The sequence below is a fragment of the Equus quagga genome, chromosome 3 (genome assembly GCF_021613505.1).
Source record: "Equus quagga isolate Etosha38 chromosome 3, UCLA_HA_Equagga_1.0, whole genome shotgun sequence".
Classification (NCBI taxonomy): Eukaryota; Metazoa; Chordata; class Mammalia; order Perissodactyla; family Equidae; genus Equus; species Equus quagga.
In genome coordinates this window covers 30461198-30480819 of record NC_060269.1, presented here as the reverse complement: position 1 = coordinate 30480819, position 19622 = coordinate 30461198, and the positions used below count along the sequence as shown (strand labels likewise).

Below are 19622 nucleotides of genomic sequence, written 5' to 3'. Positions count from 1 at the left end.
TCTGACCCTCTTGATCAACACCTTCAGATGCCTGTCTCAAGCAACCTCCTCCAGCTCCTCCCAGTATATACTGGCCAATTCTTGCAGCTCCTTTGGGATATAGCCTGTTTCTTCTGTCTTCTCTTAAACTGAGTTTTGCTTAACCCTAAATATAGTTACTTAACCCTAATTCTAGGCCTAGTGGCCTAGGGATAGGGCAACTCCAGAAGTGGGCACATGTTGCCTCGGGAGAGACCTCTGCATTGTCACCGAGCTTGGGAGTGGTGTCAGGGAGGGCTTAAGAGCACTGGGCTATGGCAGCAGGCTCAGAAAGTTCAGGAGTCTGGGGAGTAACAGTGTTCAGCAGCATCCATTCAGTTGTCTCCATCTCATTTGTCAGTGTCCCAGGTTTTCCCAAACAGTTCTTTGACCTTTCATAATAGACCCGCGTTGATGGGCAACTGTCTTTGAAGTTTATCTATTCAGACTATTATCCTGGGCTTTATCCTCAGCTTTCTCAGCCCACCTGCTGCAAGAGACGAAAGCTTTCTCGTATGCATCCAGAGGCCCTCTGGCTTTCATGCCTGGCTTTCCATTGCCGGTTATTGCCCTCAGCTGTTCATTATGTTTCCATAGAATAAGAACAGCTTGGCAATAGCCATCAAACCCTGTTATCCTTATAGCGGCAATTTTCTCCATACTTCTCAAATGCCAGCCTGTCCAATAATGCATTCCTTTCTACCACACCATCCAATTCATTGCCAGCATAAGTTGTAACAACTGGAACTTGTGCCAGCAACTGTCCATTTCCCACCTACCATGAATGATGGGGTCTGGCTGCATAACTTTGTGTCCACCACACTATTAATCTCTGCTACCTATTTCGCATATTAGACAAAAAAATGAAGCAAAATTTATATTAAAATATTGGAATGCTTTCCAAAATAAGTTTAAAAGAAATGAGAACAATAAATTAAACATCAAAAGTATATAAGTGAAATACTAGATTTATTCAAGAGAAATGAAATTTCCTGGGTAAAGCATCTGTGTAATAATGCTGTTTCTGTGTCTCTGAAAAACAGCTATGTAGTCACCTTTGTCTATAGATTAGGCATTAATAATACATACTGTTCAGGACAGACATTGTGAGGAAAGGAATGAGTCAATTGCTAAAACATACATATCATGACTACTTAAGATAACATGAATAGTTAATGAAAATTTAGCATATACCATCTGACTTTTATCCTGTGGACATACAAGGAAAAATACAATAATTCATTTTACCCATTCATTGTACAAAATCAGACAGAATGAATTTATAAGCAGTTTTTTTAATAAAAACAGCAATTTAATTCAAACAAATATATTACCATCCTATTCCTTTATCCTGTATATGTATCTAATTGGCAAAACCTACTAGATAACTGAAATCAGTAAAAATCTAATCCATGATGCTTCAATTGCTTGGATCAACAAACATCCTACATTTGAAATTCATTTTTCTTATGCTATAAGCCTGATTATCAATTCCTATAAAAATGCTATGCCCTAGTAAGTGTGACGAGTCTTTTGCACAAGTCTAAGTAACAGTACTTTTGCACACCCACACACACTCCATCAAGCACACACATCCCTGCTCCTCTCAGACAAGGTCACAGGGGCAAGCAGCTCTCCTAGCTCTCCTGCTCCTCATAGTGAGCATAGCCACTGGCATAGGTCCTTCCTAAATTCAAATTAGTGAACAAATCTGACGACTCAGCATCTGAATCCTTTCCACCTTCATCTTCCTCCTCTTCATCATCCTCTGCTTCATACTCATCCTCTTCCTCATCATGGTAGCTGTTATCACCATACTTCTCAGAGGAAAGGTTCTTCCAATAGGCATCATACCCAGAAGCTCCATCTCCCTCTTCACCTCCGGTCTGCCTACCAAATTTCAGGGAGCGCGCTAAAAAAGACAGACATGTACACAGCACTCGTCAGTTCCACTTCTCTACACCCTCACTCTCCTCTACAATATTTAAAATTACATACACTTGATCGGCTGCTTCTTACTCCCAAATGAAAAAGTAAGCCACATTTTCCTAATTTCCCCACTTAATATTTAACTGGAAACACAGGAGACCTTAAAAACAACAATCAGTTCTGTCCTCCTCAGAGTGGGGTCTACATACACACCATATATAACAAATAATAAAGATGACAGTGTTATTTTATTAAACCGAGAAAAAGCTGGAAAACAAAGTAAGAACCACAGTACTCTCCGAACATAAGTTAAATAAGGCATGTTAAAAACTCAAATGCCCTTCGTTTGATTGATCAATTAAATGCTTATTTTCAAATCAGAGAACAGTTGATTTCATATGTCATTACATCTTTCCTGAGAGCTGTTTTATAATTCAGATGTCCTAGAAGACAAAGCCATTCATTTCTTCTGCCTTAGTAGCAACACAAAGTTCAGTGCAAAAAATTAGCAAAATCATCAGTCTCACCTCATTGTACAGCTATATCTTTGATTAAACAAAGTACTGTCAATCATTTAGAATTATGGTTCCCTTCTGATATGTTTGGTAAAGAATCAAATTCTCTAACAAAATCGTGACTGCATTACTATAAGCGTGCTTGTAGTAGTCTTATTCCTTCATAGAAAACTTCTGTAAAAGCCACAAAACAACTTCCTACAGTAGTGATGTATCACATAATAAGCATAGCTGCGCAAATACCACACACCTAGGAATGGCTTCAGATTGAACTCCAGCTTCTGAGTACTGAAGACTACTAGCACTTGAATATTAAGGATTTATAACTACTCAATTATTTAAAAAGGAAGCCTCAGCAAAAACAGAAAAATCACTCTTTTCGGTCTTAAATTTCAGTACTCACTATGTCATTAACTGAAGCAAATGCCAAATATCAAAATGAATGATGGTATATTTCCTAACTTAAATTGAGAAATTTTACCCACAAATTTTCAAAGGCTGTAAAATTCCACTTGCTTAAGAGAATGCATGAATCTTTTCAAATAGGAGGAAGAGGCAAAAACAAAAATAGAAAGTGAAAAACAGAGAGAAATCCTGTCTAAGCACGAAAACAAAATCACTCCAGTGGTATTTTAAGAAGAGCCTTACTTGACATGCTAAGATCCTTAGTTTCCTGAGTTTCATGTCCACATTTTGGGCAGGGAGGCTGTTTTCCTTTTTCTTGCTTAAACACCTTGCTCCTTGTATGATCATCACAGAAACAAGCCTACAGAGGAGAAGTAAAAATAAGTAAACAAATCAATAATTCAAAAAATATACAAAGACATCATTCCATATTTCAAGGAAATTTAAAGATAAAAGTTTTGTTAGGGAAGAAATTAAGAGTTTTTTGGGACTGGCCACACTCCTGACTTGAATGTCTTAAAGGAAGGAGTCTTTGCAAGGACTCCTCTGAACTATGACCTATCACAAGGCAGAAACTACACACAGGGTACGACACGTAGACACACTTATTCATTCCTAAATATATGAGTATTCACAAAGCCCCTGACAACATAATGGTGACCAGCCTATCTACCTTCACGGAGTATACAGTCTGAATGGGGACACAGACAAGGGCAGAGGCCATTACAAGACACTATGCATTGGAAGGGAAGTGCAGAGGAGGCGCGCTAAAGCAGATGTGGGATTCAGGAGAGGGTGCCCGGGAGACAGGAAGTCTTAGCTGAGATCTGAAGCAGAAGGGGGCTGCAGCAGGGTAAGCACGGATGCAAGAGGGATCTAAGGCAGAGCGAACAGCACACACAAGACCTGAAAGCCATTTGGTAAAACTGGAGCAGAGATGGGAGAGAAATAAGAGATAGGGTTAAGATGTAAGAACCAGAGAAATGCCTCTGAGAGGAAGTGAGTCAGCTGCATCTGTTTAGTGATCTCTGACAAACAGAAATGCAGCAAACAAGGTCTAAGGAAATAGAACATTATGAAAATCTTCATTTCACTCAAACTCTCCTAAGCAAGTGCATTTTGACGTTAGGTAAACTATACCTCCACCATTTTGGTCAGAATGTTCTCCATAAAAGTGAGGTGTAAAAACACTGAGCTGAGATTCAGAAGACACGTGCACTAATGTCAACTCTAAGACAAGCCAACTGGATGACCTTTGGAAAGCCACTTTGGCTTTCTCAATTCAATTACACAATCTCTAAAATAAAAGAATTAAACTACCTAATGTTTCAGGACCCTGGTAGATCAATTATAGCTATAAATAATCCAAGGGCAGGCGGAGGAGTATGGGGATGAAAAACAAAATCTAAAAATAGAAAATTCACAAGTATACCTTACAACGGAGACAGGAATGCTGACCAAGCCGATTGCATGAAACACCTGTGGGGGAAAATACGTAAAGTCCAGATTCAAATTTGGAACGAAAACACTATTTTCCACAGATTTGTACTTGATATACTATGTCAGATCAATTATTAACATTTTTTTCTGTCTCATAATATAACTTAGAGGATACACAAAATTGAGATGGAATCCCCAACCAGAAGGAAGGAAACCAACAACTACACACACCCAACATTCTTCCACTATTTTGGCTCTAATTAGTCTCCACTCTCCTTCTACTTCTCCAGATCTAGGAGATGGAAACGTCACTAAACTACATTTAGAAAACCGGAATGGTGAAATACCATTTTTTCCATGACACTGGCTGAAGCACTTCCCTTAATCAAATAATAGTTAAATTTTAAAAGGAATAATTATCTCCATTAATACATATTCTTTCCTGGTGATGCAAGCTATTGTCATTTTTGCATAACTTCTGATAAGAGAATAGAATGCTTTGGTTGGAAAAAGGTGACTGAAAAAAAATAATGTTGAAGTGGGCAGTAAAATAGATGAAAAAAATCCCAAAATATTTTATCCCTACTTCAGTCGGTAAGCCATATTAATCATTATCTATGACTGATGAGGAAGATTCTAAATTTAAGTGCAAATACACTGGAAAAGCCAGAAGGTCTGGCACATACTGAATGTACCAAAAAACGGAAGAAAAAAATAAGTAACAGAGGTATAGACAGAGAAAATAAACTAAGCCTTATCCTGATAAAGCTGAATACAAATTATTAACTTTCAATTCACTTAGAGGTCTTAAAAAAACAGAAAGGAAAACAAATAAAAGGAAGCCTCTCTTTGTAATTCAAATATTTGACCAGACCTTTCTAATTTGCGGATTCTTTTACTTAAGTTTGCCTGATTCACGAGGAACGTTTTCCATCTGAACAGGGAAGATTTTTTTTTAAACTCAACAGATGATGTTCTCAGTTAGGTGTATCATTATTGCTTCTGTCCACCTATCCTGCTTTCTTCCCAGGAATGCCAATAATTTGACTGGATTTATATTACTTGTCCTACATGCTAATAATAGAAGTTAAAATCAACTGAGTACTTACTATAGATTAGGCACACATAAGCATACCAAATTATTCCAATAATAGCTATTTCAGTCTGTGAAGGACAAAATCAGAAACCGCAATCATTTCTACTTGAAGATGCGCCCAGAGTGTTTCTAGGCTCACTCTTCATTCAATCTAAAGAAAGATAGATTTAACCAAAATACTATAAATCTCTTTCAAATACAGAGCCAGGACACACAGTGAACGTACAAAGCTCCCAAGCCCATTTCCCAGGGTCAACAGGCATTTCTGATAACGAGTCTTCCCCTCACCCCACCGCCTGAACCTGACATGCCACAGAGACATGATCCCGACAAACTGGTGTTGTCTCCCCACCTGCACCTTCACCCCTGGGAACTCAAAGCGGGAGGGAGAGTGCCACGGCCAGTCCTCTCTCCCCAATCCCTCAACCCCACACATACGCACTCAGTTCACTGCCTGATGATGTCTCCCCCCAAGAGTTACAATCTTGGACTTATATAAAGAATGCACTTCTCCCAGATTCTAAAAATAGCTTGCCTTTCCTAGTTTTAGATTGGGAAATGGTTTTCTTTTTAAGTCTATCTCCATGTCTTCAGAGTATTTTAAAAGAAAGCAGGTCGGGAATGCATCAAAGCCTGCTGACAACGAGCCATTTTAAATTAGAAGACCATTTTAATTATTTAAAAAAATAAAGGGAGGGGCCGCCCAGTGGCGCAGCCTTAAGTTCGCACGTTCAGCTTTGGCGGCAGGGGTTCGCACGTTCAGATCCCGGGTGCAGACATGGCACCACTTGGCACACCATGCTGTGGTAGGCATCCCACATATAAAGTAGAGGAAGATGGGCACGGATGTTAGCTCAGGGCCAGTCTTCCTCACCAAAAAGAGGAGGAGTGGCAGCAGTTAGCTCAGGGCTGATCTTCCTCAAAAAAACAAATAAATAAATAAAGGCAGAGGAAACACATGTAGGGCTTTTTCTCCCTTTTAACATCCATTTCACCAATTATGTAGGTAAATAACTTTGTCTGTGTGTGTGTGAGGAAGATTGGCCCTGAGCTAACATCTATTGCCAATCTTCCCTTTTTTTTTCCTCCCCAAAGTCCCAGTACCCAACACTATATCCCAGCGGTAGGTCATTCTCGTTCTCCCCTGTTGGATGGCGCCCACAGCATGGCTTGACGAGCGGTGCACAGATCTGCGCCCAGGATCCAAATCGGCAAATGCCAGGCTGCCAAAGCAGAGCATGCGAACTTAACCATTCGGCCAAGGGGCTGGGCCCAGTAAATAAGTATTTTAAAGAATTTCTAAATACTGCAATTCATAGTTGTAAGGTCAAATCTATAAATGATGACATATGACCAATTAAGGGGTGTAAACAAACTATCTTTGGGGTTTATGGGTTATGATTAGGACAGAATTTCAGAGAAAACGTTTCAAGCATTGGATGGCAACCGATGAAGGAAGAATGACACAGAAAAAATAAAGCACTGAAAAAAAGTAAAGAAAGAGGGTAAATTACACTAAGCCAAGGAAACCTGTGAGTCTGCAATGAGAATGAGTTTAATATCAGGTATCAAAGACATGGTGATAGAATTTATCTTAAAATCCTGTCAATTACTCTGTGTTCATATTTTTCCCTTTGCCTTTTTTACCGAATCACTAAAACTTCTTGATGGAACTATAGCCTTATCACTCACAGCTGCCTGTCTTTGGGGTTCGCACGCTATAAAATACACAAAGCTCTCAAGCCCCAAATAAAACAATTCAAATTTTACATTATTCTTTCTGCAGAAGCCTAAGAATGACTCAAAAATGCTATATATAGATGTTCCTTTACCCTTTCAGAATTTCTATATAATATTGCAAGAATTATATATCTATCTACATATACTGCAAGATATAATATATATATCTTAGATTGATAAGTTACCAACTTTAAATTTATAGCTAAATACAAAAGTTAGCATTTCATACCAGAACAAAAACCAAATTCAAGGAAGTGAGTATCTGGGGAATTTTAGTCTTACCTATGATGGTACCTACTATTTCACAAGGGCTCTCTAAGTGCCAGGGACTATAATAACACTTTATATGGATTCTCATTTTAATTAACTCTTTGAAAAAGAAATTAGTATCTTCTTTTAATAGATAAAGAAACTCAGGTTTAGAAAGATTTGGTGATTTGCCCAAAATCGTATAGCCAGTAAGTAGAAGTGAAGTAGTATTTAACTCCAAAATTTGAGTTTTTGAGAATCAACAGAGTAGAAATAAAACGCAAGCTATCTGTAAATATGATACATCGACCCAGTCAGTAACACTGGTTCTCACACTGGAAGATACGAGAATTACGTGTGAAGGTTAAATACGCATTCCTGGCACTCACCACAGACTTAAAGACAGAATCTCCAGGGATGAGGCCTGGGCACCTGTATTTTTAAAAAACCTGCCCAGGTGTTTCTGATGCCTACTTCCGTCCAGGAATCACTGGAACCAACAAGCGGGAACAAATTAGGGGTGGTATCACCTACTTGGGGGCATTTGGGTGCGTGTGTGCTGGGCCAGGGAGCAGTTGTTATAACAACTTTCAGGTGAAAATGACATTTAGTACTCAGGAACAGGAATGCTACAAGTCCTATAATGCCTGATCAACCCCACAAAATGAAGAATTAACCCAACCAAAATGCCACCTACTGGAAAAAATGGACTATGTGTGCTGAATTTTTTCTAGAAACAGAAAATAGATATTGAGTTAAACAGAGTCCATAAGAGGCTGCAGGAAAAACCAGATTCCTTTTTCATTAAGTTTAACACTTACACCATTAAGAATCTTGGGTATAAAGAATATCTAACACAAAAACTTACATTTAAATGTTTCTGCCTCTAAAACCTGGCAGCTGGCTTGATGTTCAAATTGATCATCTTCACAGAGAAAGTTATGGCAAAAAGAACAACTGAATATTCTGCCTCCTATTGGATTAAAGAACAAAACCCACAAATGTAAATATGATGAACTTTAAAAAAAACTCATATCTATAAAACTGCTCAGAAAAGATGGTAAGTTATTTCAGATTTACACCAAAATGTCACAGCAATTTTCATTCTGCTAAACGCTACAATGAAACCTGCCAAATTGAAACATAAAGCAGTGAACTCCCACTATGCCCCAGCTACTCATACAATACTCACAATGCTTGCCGGTAACCCCCTGCCCCATCTGCTTAGATAAACAATCCCAGCATTGACTATTACTGCTAATATAAATGCCTTTCCCAACTAAATTGATAACCAAACTGTGCCAGCAGTTAGAATTAACAGTATCCTTAAAAAAATCTGAAAAAGAGGATCCAGACTGTTTCAAAGCCAGCCGTCACTTACAGCAAAGTTCACTGCTTTCAAGCAGTTACTCACCATGGTCCCAGACACCTCGTTCACACTCCACACACTCGGCATCGGTGAGAGGGCAGGCACAGGCATGGGTGCTGAGACACTTCCTACCATGGCAAACCCAAGCCTCACAGAAGTCACATATGGCACCCTGCAACCGAGGGACATGACAAATTCATCTCTGTCACTCTATGGGCTGCAATCATTACTTAACCAATGGCAACCATCAAAATTGTATACATTTAGCAATTTATCAACCCTCAGTGCTAGTGGGTGGCTTCAGTAAAGAAAAAATCGTACTGTTTAAGCAAAAATCAAAGCGGGTTCTCTGAAAATCAAACTACTTTACCAACAGCTATTTACAACATAAACATCTTAGCTATAAATCAAAAGAAAAAGAGGCAAGGGGGAAACTAAATACTTCCCCTATTAATAATGATTAAAGTAAGTCAAGAAAGTGGAAGTGTTACCTTCAAACTGAATTCTAATTCAAATGAAGTGTGGAGTCCACAGTTTAAGCATTCTTGTCTATAGTAATTCTGCTAACTAAAGTGAACTTTTTCAAATACTAATACTTCTGACTTAAGAAAATTCCTCATTATCCTTGTAATTTATAAAATAATCATCACATAGCCTTCCAGAATAACTGAGAGAAAATATTAAACTTCTACCAGCCTCTTTTAAAGCAATTTATGCATTAAATCATTATTATATTTCTTCATGAAAAAAATTACAGTAAAATTCACAGAACTAAATGACAGGGTAAGACTGTCCAATTCCGTATCAAGATAAGATGGTAAGACTATACCTTTCAATAACACAATGGCATCTACAGAACATTAAAAGCTAGGAAGACTCTTAAGGACATGGGACTAGATGGTCTTCCCTTTACAGATGAGGAACACGGGCCCAAGACTAAGTCCGAATCCCAGGGCCACAGTACAGCAGAGCTGAGATTTAAACCCAGGTCTCCTGCATCTCAATTCAGCATTCTACTACTCAAGACTCCGTAACAAAAGGAGTAAAGAGCAAACAGGATGTTCTCTGGCTGATAAAAATGGAATATGAGTGTAGACAGCAAATCCTCAAATATATCTCTTGGATCACTCAGGATTCTAGCAACAAAGAGATGGCACACTAAACGACGTAACCCAGGAGTTAAAAGAAATGATTTATAAAGGACAGGGAAGGGCTTAAAAAACATTGAGAGATGACGCAGTTACCATCCCTGCACCTGAAACAAGAGGAGGGAACGGAGTTACCAGAACCCCAGGAGAGAGCCACGTGGAGAGGATTACCTGGCCATGTGGAGAGGAACTGTGGCCAATCCACATTCAAACCAGGACAATCCAGGTAGGGAGCGAGCTGGGAGAACAAACAGCCAGACTGTAATTTCCCCCCAGCTTCAGGTCTCCTGCCAGTAACCCCCACTGCCTGAACCCAAAGGGAAGTCATAAGGTGAGAAAGCCATTGATCCAGTCCATACGCAAAGGTCAGGCTCCCAGGGCAAAGCAGGTGCAGAAGAGTGAAGGGAGAGGGAATCTCAACAGGCAAAGAGATTTCCAGAAAACCATTTTCTACAATTTACAGCTAATGATGAATGATTCTACTTAAATGTTTCCTTCATATAAGAAGAGATCATTCACACTCATACAACTCAGTGAGTTCTTTAAAAAGTATTTGATAAATTTAGACATAACAAGCTACCAAGGAAGATTCCAACAGTTTTTGAATAAAGATAACATTGACAATTCTATATTTAAAATAAAGAGGAATTCACAAGATGATTATGAATAATTCTAACTCCTTGCTTTTACAAGACATGCACATATGAAACATATAAAGGTCTGTCTCACGATAGAAAATTATATGTTCTTTGAAAGTTACTATAAATAACATATTCTGCTGGATGTAAAAATAGTATTGCTTTCCTCGTGGACTGAAATTTGGACCTGAGCAGAAAATTACACAACAGAATACAATAAAACTGGTTAAAAGGATAACATTTTTTCAGCGAAAAAGAGAACAAAATGCATCATACAATGCAATTGTGTTTTTTATTTAAAACAATAAACTTCCTTAGAAAATTCTACATGTAATGAAGAAATTATGTATAACTCTGGGTTAAGTATGTACTCTTATTTGAAATGTAAAGCTTTAAAAAAACTACTAATCCCAGGTTCTTTTGGAACTAGGTTGCTTATTTCACCAAAAGCTTGAACTTTGGTTAAACAGGACTTTAGGCATAATACACAATATCCTATGAAGTCTAAGTAAGGTACATCAGAAAGGTACTATTGACAAATGAATTTCTGTTTAAGTCAACATTAAATAAGTTTCCATTCCTTATATGTTTGCTAATAAGAAAAAAGGAAGCAGTCAAAAACAAGTGGGTAATAAAGAAAAATCATACAAAGAACATGCCACAGAAAATCCACATAACTCCAGACTGACTGAGCCAAGGGACAAAGCAATGCTATCTAGAAAAAAATAACCATTGGTCAGAGTGACTTTTTCTTATCCTTAGAAACCTCCTATTCTAAGAGATGAGGACAGGAGGCTTACCACCATTGCAAGGCCAGTACTGTATACACCAGCATGCTTTATGACACAATCTGAAGACTTCATCATGCATTTTGTCTTCCCTAGTAAAGAAACAAATTTGCACTATTAGTCCTGCAAAGTAGTACATGCAAGTATTCACTAATTCCTCTTTTTATCTAACCTAAGTTCCTACAGAAATAATTTGAAAATAAATGGATAGAAATCAGCACTGTCTACTACTTACATAACTAAAAACAGAAACGGATATAACTGAGATCTCATTACCTGAGTCAGATCTTTTGAGATCAGAAATTTATTAGTAAATGTCTAAAAATGAATTATATGCTAATTCACGTTCGTACTAATATCAGAAATTGCAGCTCATGCTTTGTTATCTAATGATCATTATTTGTTGTTAGTGCTGTCAAGTTGATTCCGAGTCCTAGTGACCCTGCGCACAGCAGAGCTGAATCCTGCCGGGTCTTTTTGCGCCATCCTCTCACCTTCCAGCACCGTATCAGACAATGCTCCACTGCTATTTATAGGGTTTTCATGGCCAATTTTTTCAGAAGTGGGTGGCCAGGTCCTTCTTCCTAGTCTGTCTTAGTCTGGAAGCTCTGCTGAAACCTGTCCACCATGGCTGACCCTGCTGGTCTGAAATACCATAGGCGGCACAGCTTTCAGCATCACAGCAACATGCAGCCGCCACAGTATGACAACCAACAGACAGAAATGGTCATTATAGCAGTTTGAAATCTTGTGACTTTTCAGATGAATTAAAATAGATTTTAAAAAGCTATGCTTTAAGATGAATTTTACATTTTATAAAGAATAAGTCTGGTTTGAAGCTATTGCTTATTTGTTTCCACACAACACCTCAAACCAAACCAAACATGATTATACAACTTATCTGGTTCATTGTTTAAGTTTATCCATATGGAAAAATTTACAAACATAGGGCCAAAGTAAACATTCTTCCAAAAGAATTTTCAAATAGTGCCCAAGTAAGCACAAAAGTCAGGAATACAGTGACAGAGCTAAAATCACAATGAGGCCACAAAAGCTCTCATCAAGCAGCAAATCACCAACCCGAAATGCTATCAGGAAATTCACTTATCACATACTATGTGAAGATTAATGGTGACATATTAATCACACATCTCAGGCTCCACAAAGTGGAACACGAAAGAAACAGAAGATGCTCAATTTTCCATTATCTTCAATATCTGAGGAACAAAGCTAGACAACAGGAAATGGGAAGAAAGAAAGACTGGAAATGACAGGCAGCAGCTACCCAACTGTTCCATGTCTAACACTAAGTACAAGAATCAGTAGGTGGGAAATGCATCCTTGTGTAGCACTACAAAATTCAAGCCCAGACACACAGAAAAGATGGGAAGGTCCTAACACAAACTTAACCACCTTCGTAATCCATTTTCTCACTCTATGTTCATTTGCCCTTTGTAAAATAAGGATATAAAAACTGGCAGATGAGTGGTCTATCTAGGCCAGTATTCTCTTTTTCATTAATTATAAACCCAGGGGCTGGCCCAGTGGCACAGCAGTTAAGTGCACACGTTCCGCTTCGGCCGCCTGGGGTTCGCTGGTTCGGATCCTGGGTATGGACATGGCACCGCTTGGCAAGCCATGATGTGGCAGGCGTCCCACATATAGAGGAAGATGGGCATGGATGTTAGCTGGGGGCCAGACTTCCTTAGCAAAAAGAGGAGGATTGGCAGCAGTTAGCTCAGGGCTAATCTTCCTCAAAAAAAAAAAAAATTTAAACCCAAAAGACATCTTTGAATGCTAAAATTATACTAGAAACATTCAGGGATGTAGCCCTAAACAGTCCTAACTGTCTGCAATGTTATCACATGTAAACACACCTACATGAGCATATTCTAAACTGTGTTCCACCTGAAACTATTACTCCATAACCAAAGGGGCTGTTTGTTCAAATAGAAGTTTAGGGAGTAAATGTGGAGTGAATGAAATGACTCAAGTTTCTTTACTGGGTGTCTTCAGAACCTTTAACATATAAATATATAATAGAAATCTCCCAGATGGAAAGGAGGGGATGAGACTTGCAGCATTTCTCAAATGTATGCATCGTTTTTAAACATATCTATTAATATCTCAAATATTCTGTGGAAGAATATTTGGGAAACACCAATCTTGTTCTATGAACTACCATTTAGTTTTACTCAGAATGATCATTTACTCTGAATAAAAGTTTCCACTTATACTTGGGAACTGAGCACACGGCTTAGGAACTCTATCGCAATCACTTGGGAACATATGTGAGGAAACTCAAGAACCACATGCTAAGCGCCAAACGGAAAAACAGCTGATCACAAAAACTGGCACCAGGTAAATATGGAACAAATTATTCTCAATGGTCTATCTAACACACTGCAGTAATGCAGGCAATCTCAGCAGGAATCAAAATTTAGAGAAGTAAACAAATGGGTATCAACAAGACTAAGGTATTACAATTAAATATTCAGGATCACAAGTGTTATTAGTCTGAAATCTGATCTTCTAATGTTTAAAGCAACGTGTTGGTAACCTCTATCTAAACTGTGTCTTAACTCTTTTCCAGGATTACATCAAAGAGACAAAATCAAGACTTGACAGTATGCTGGTGGGCCAAATAACATTTTATGCTATTTTATTAATGGTAAAGCATAACATTATTGTAAACAATAATGATAAACCCACAGGTTCAAACTGGTTAACTGCCAAACAAATTTTTGATAAAAGAAAAGGTATGTGTCCTTAGTTATCATATACTTACCACACTGTGCACAAATTGGTAACTTCTGTACAGAATTACAAAAATAGCAAAATGCTCTATTCTTCTGCCGTCTTGTCATGTAAAATAAAATTTTAAAATACAGTCAATATCAGATAAACGGTCAGAGGGTCTATATTACTACATATAGATAGAAAAAGAAATAAATAAAAATTTACCTCTGACACTTGTCACATTCCTGTAAAATATAAAAACACTAATTTAATACTGGCTGAAGATTGCAGATTTACTTACATCATAAAGACTATTCTGTTTTTCATGTTAAAATTTAAGTGACACTTTCCCAAACCTTCCAACTTCACCCACATATACAAGCACCTACACATACTTTAATAACAAAGGTATGCTCATGGGCTTATTACACTAGAGAAAGAAGTGGCATTTTCACAAAAGAGGCTAAATACAGCATTAGTTTGTTTTTTCCTTTTTTTTTTTAATTTTAAGGAATCAGACAAATAATACAGAATGGACACAAGCAACCGTAGAGAACACAATATGATGAAGTTCACGGAAAATTCAGAATCCTAAACATGGTATTAAAAGTTCTCAACAATCTGGTCCCCACCCACTTTTTAAACCTCACTGGCCTAGTCTCCTCAGATCCGAGTCACTATTTGTCAGCTATTCTCAAAATATGTCTTGTACTCGCTCTTTCCATGTCTTACTTATTCTAATACTTTCCCCTGAAAAGTCCCTCCTCCTAACCTTTACCTGTTGGACGTTCTGGTGATGATTCCACACGCTCTGTGAACTGTACCCCATCCACACACTCAACTTTAGCACCTCTCAGTCCTAATGTACCTTAGTCCTAATTGCACCTTTACTGCAACACTTACCAAAGTCTAGCCGTCTTTATATGTAAGTGAGTTATTTCTTGTTTTGTCTGCCCTATACCCCTCTTCTCTATAAATGACCCTGACACACAGAAGGGAGTCCCCACTGTCCTATCTGTGCTATGTAATCCTGCTCCCCCACCACAAACATTTGCCCTGGGATAGGCACCCACCCAAGTCCAAACTATCAGAGTTCCTTCCCTCTCTGAGGGCAACAATATGTGATGTGAGACATGTGAGCTGCCAATGCCTACAAACCCAAACAAATGAAGCGAGACAACCTGAGAAAATGGAACTGATAAGCAAAAAAGAAACAAAAGCAAAAGATGGAACTACAAGGTCACTCCAGGTTCCAGCTGTCCCTGCATCCCAGCTACATCTTTGCCCTTCTTAACTACGCAAGTGAGTCCATTATTCACTCGATAAACTCTATTTCTCCCTACAGTTGTTCAAGTTGGATTTGTCATTTATAAACAAACAAGTCTTAAGTAAAACACAAAACAACTATAAGCTTGTGGAAACAGACTGTGTCATTTATCTATGCATACCCACAGTGCCTAAAATAGGACCTTGCACAGACTAGATACACAATAAATGTTTGCAGAATTAAGTCATATTTAAGCATTTGGTATATGTTTGATGAAACAAAAGAAGAAAGAGAAGTAGTGGGAATAGAAAAAGCAGAGAGGAATAGAAATAGGGAAATGTGGGGCCACTCAGAAAAACATGGTCAAAGAAAGGAAAGGGGTAATGATGATACAATAATCTTTGCTTTTTTACAACTTTGACCAAAGAAGCCCAGAAATCACGAGGACTAACCGACTCAGTGCAGGGAAATAAGGTAGCACAACAGGAAATCAAGAGATGTTGGGAAAAGTGGAAAGCTGAGAAAAGAGAAATCAAATGAGTAAAGAATTGCTAAAAGAAAATGATGAAAAGGCTCCAACTAATAGGACAAATTGAGTTAAGGTATATAAGGGTAGAGAAGCTGGAAGACGTCACACAGTTCCTAGCATGTATGCTTGTTCAACGTCTATCACCAACAGCAGCCAAGGTAATATGCTAGGTTTATAATTAACATAAAGTCAAACAAGAATCATGGCTACTCAGTGTTAAAGAAAACAATGGACATGCCTCTACCACAGATTTCAAATTCAATTAAATATATGCAGCAACACTGTATTCACTGAAATTTTATTCAGATGCTTTTCAGATAAATGCTATATAGTTTTTCAACTATCAATTGCCATCAAAAAAGGCCGTTACCATTGAAGCATTGCACGGGTGTTTGGCTAAATCTATGGTGCTTCTCGAAGCTCTGAGTTGTTTTTCACGTTCCCGGCGATTCTCTGCCTTCTTCCTCGCCCCAGTCTTCTTTTTAGGCATTTCCCCCTCTTTCTACGCAAGAGAATGGAAAAGATATCATCGCCTGGTTGCATTTGCTATTTTATATAAACTAAGAAATAGTAAAATGAAGTGTTCTTATTCTCATTAAATTTTAAACTCAACCGTCATTTTGACAGTTAAGCACATTTTAAGCCTTTATGAAACATTAAGCACACATTATCCCAAATAAAATAGACAACTTTTAAAACAAGGCATGTATTTGCACTACCAAACAATTCTAAAAAATGCAAACATCAAACATCTTTCTCCACTGAGAAAAAAAATTTCTCTGATGTTAAGGAGTCTTTAAAAATTACTCCGTACCTAATTTAAAAAACTATTATGCATATATCATTAACAAGATATTATTCAAAAGTATATTAGTGGAGCCAGCCCCTTGGCTGAGTGGTTAAGTTCGCATGCTCTGCTTCAGCAGCCCAGGGTTTCACAGGTTTGGATCCTGGGCGCGGACATAGCACAGCTCATCAAGCCATGCTGAGACAGCATCCCACATAGCAGAACTAGAAGGACCTGCAACTAGAATATACAAATATGTATTGGGGGCGCTTTGGGAAGAAGGGAAAAAGAAACAAAGATTGGCAACAGATGTTAGCTCAGGTGTCAATCCTAAAAAAAGAGTCAATTAGTTACCTAGTTTATATGACTTTTTTGAGCTTTATAATCAGATGACCTGATGCTGCCAAGACATGAAGTATATATAACAAGTCTTGTTTCTCCTACGCGATATCTAAATCGACCATCTAATAGTGAAGTCAAATGACAACACTGACCACAAAGCCAAACCATTCTCTCTGAAAAGATCCTAAAGGTATTATCGTTGCTTTGACTCTGAAAGCCCCCCTTCTCTCTACAAGCAGTGAATATATAACTTTAACAGGGTTCAAATTTATGTTTAAGAGTACATATTTACAATACATACCAAAATAAGGGTTTTACACCAGCTTTCATCACTTAGTTAAAGGAACTACCACATTTAGAAAAACAAGATTTTTACTAAATAACACATTTTTATTTGGCTTTTCATCCAATCTGACTGAAGACTCTAAGTTCGCTGAGGATTCCAGCCCTATCTTCCTTGACAATGTTTGCCTCCCAGCCCTATCTTCCTTGACAATGTTTGCCTCCCAGCCCTATCTTCCTTGACAATGTTTGCCTCCCAGCCCTGCTTGGCGTATATTAAGCACTCAATAAACAAAGAGATACACGAATAAACGAGTCTATGCGCTTGCTCTGAAATACGAATCTAAAATTTCTAGGTCTTTTCTAAGAGTGATTCTCAAAATCCAACTGTAGATGTTCCTAAAAACACAGATTTAGACTTCCAGGCCCTACTCAAGATCTACAAACTCTAAACCTCCAAGGACAGGATCAAGTCTCCCTGGTGACTATGACACATGACCTCCCTGAAGACAAAAACATTCTTACTCAAAGAAACCAAACCGTGTCCACGACACATGGAGAGAGTTCCAAGAAAGCACACCTCGAAGAAATTCCTATTTCTCACTCAAAAGGGCATATTACAATACAGCAAAATCATGCACCACCTTGTATTTGAAACAATACTTGAAGGTCACTCATAAAGTTTCCTACTTTGGGTTTCAACTCATGTTAGAACGTTCAATCAAAAACTAAGTGGTGGGAAGTTGTGAGTTAAAAATCAAGCCAGGAGGTTTGGTTACTTAAGGAACGTCCAATCCCACCAGGTCACCCTTCCAGCATTTAAAATGACCAACTCTACAGGGTGAAAAAAAACCTGTACTGCCTTGGCCAAAGGAGTTCAGAAAATCATCACGGGGTGCTCATCGGGATGGATCTTCTGCGTCCCCAGGGGTGAATCCGCTCAGAGAGCTGAGCCTCAATTTTTTTTTCCCCCAGTTGTTTTGGAAACTTAAGCGTGAATTCTTTTTCTCAGCCTGCTAGGAATTTAAGCCCTTCTCCAGGAACGCTCGGACTTCTTCAAGACATGACCCATGTCACCAAAGGAGGAAAGGGGCACAGGGTCACTGCGGCTCTGGAGGGAAAGCCTGCAGCCGGGGGACCCAGCGGGCGGAGGGCGGCGTCCAGAGGAGCCCCGGCGGAGGTGCCACGCGGCTCGGGGAGCCGACAACCGTCACCCGCCCGCGGGCACCCTCCCTCGCGCGCCCGGCCGACCTCGCTCACCCTCGCGGGGAGGTCGGGCTCACTCCGGGGACAGAGGGACAGGGAACGATGCGAGGCCGGCCCGCCGCAGCAGCAGATCAAACTTGGGGACCTCGGCTCCGGGGAAGAAGCCACTAAGAGCCGAGCAGGGCAGACAGAAGCAGTTTCGGACCCTAAGAGCCGCACCGGATGTCCTCTTACGTCAACAGCGTCCTTACGGCAGCACGTCGACAGACAAGGGCCCGCCCACTTCTGTTCGCCCCGCCCCGGTCCCGCCCACTCCTGCGGGGGGCGGAGCTCCCAATCCTGGGCAGGAGACCTGATCCAGGAAGGAAGAAGGTGCCAGAGAGAAGAGGAAAAATGGGGGAACGGAAGGGGGAAAGGCGACGCGGGAGCCCCCTCAATTTAATTTTTTCAGAAAAGGGGAAATGTAAAGGAAGAGAAAAATCTGAAAGGAAGAGGGAAATGAACTCGCAAACTTGGTAGTGGATCAGTTACCGCAAACAGAAAAATTCTTGCCTAATTATATTGGAAACTTTCCGCTATCTGCATCTTTTGTGCCTCACAACCCACTTTTCGTGTTTGCCGGCCGAACTGCGCCTTTAGTTGCCTGGCGAGTTCTGTACTACCCTCTTTTTTCTCCTACCTCCACTGTGCCCTTTGGAGTTCCAGTCTTTTATGAACAAATTCTCCCACGTTCTGGCCTCTAGTGTGAGTTCTGCCTGTTGTTCACTGAAACCTAACATCCTCTGCCCTGCAAAGACTGCTTGCTTTAAACTTCTCTGCAATGAAGGGTGCTCATTTTCTCGCGCTTCTTTGTCTCTTGATTAGAAATGCTCCCCAGTGCCTCGCTCAGATGATTGTTCCTCCTTTCTGTATAGCCTTACTGCTTTTAATCCTTCATTGTTGCTATTTTTTATCCACTCCTTATTGATGGAAAATTTTGAAGCCTGACTTCCAACTTCTGCCATCACCCAGAGTCACATTAACATCCAAATGGAAGATCCGTTCTGGTGGGTTCTTGATTTTTTCATCTCCAGTAGTCATCACCTCCACTCCACTTACCTATCAGCACCCATTCTCAGGACCATACTCCAGGTCT

General features: G+C 39.4%; 1 protein-coding gene across 2 annotated transcripts; it reads right to left on the bottom strand.

Moving 5' to 3' along the window:
- Positions 1-968: 968 nt before the first annotated feature.
- On the bottom strand, positions 969-18721 carry ZNF330 (zinc finger protein 330). 2 transcript variants are annotated; one of them, XM_046657284.1, is made up of 10 exons: positions 18533-18721; positions 16241-16372; positions 14300-14319; positions 14124-14194; positions 11348-11427; positions 8807-8933; positions 8261-8365; positions 4300-4346; positions 3111-3228; positions 969-1930 (listed from the first exon to the last, which is right to left on the bottom strand). In XM_046657284.1, the coding sequence occupies exons 2-10, from the start codon at positions 16358-16360 to the stop codon at positions 1656-1658; spliced, it is 963 nt and encodes a 320-aa protein (XP_046513240.1). In that variant the 5' UTR covers positions 16361-16372; positions 18533-18721; the 3' UTR covers positions 969-1655. The 2 variants fall into 2 exon arrangements, with proteins under 2 accessions (XP_046513240.1, XP_046513239.1); XM_046657283.1 differs by having other exon boundaries at positions 18542-18721.
- Positions 18722-19622: the final 901 nt, after the last annotated feature.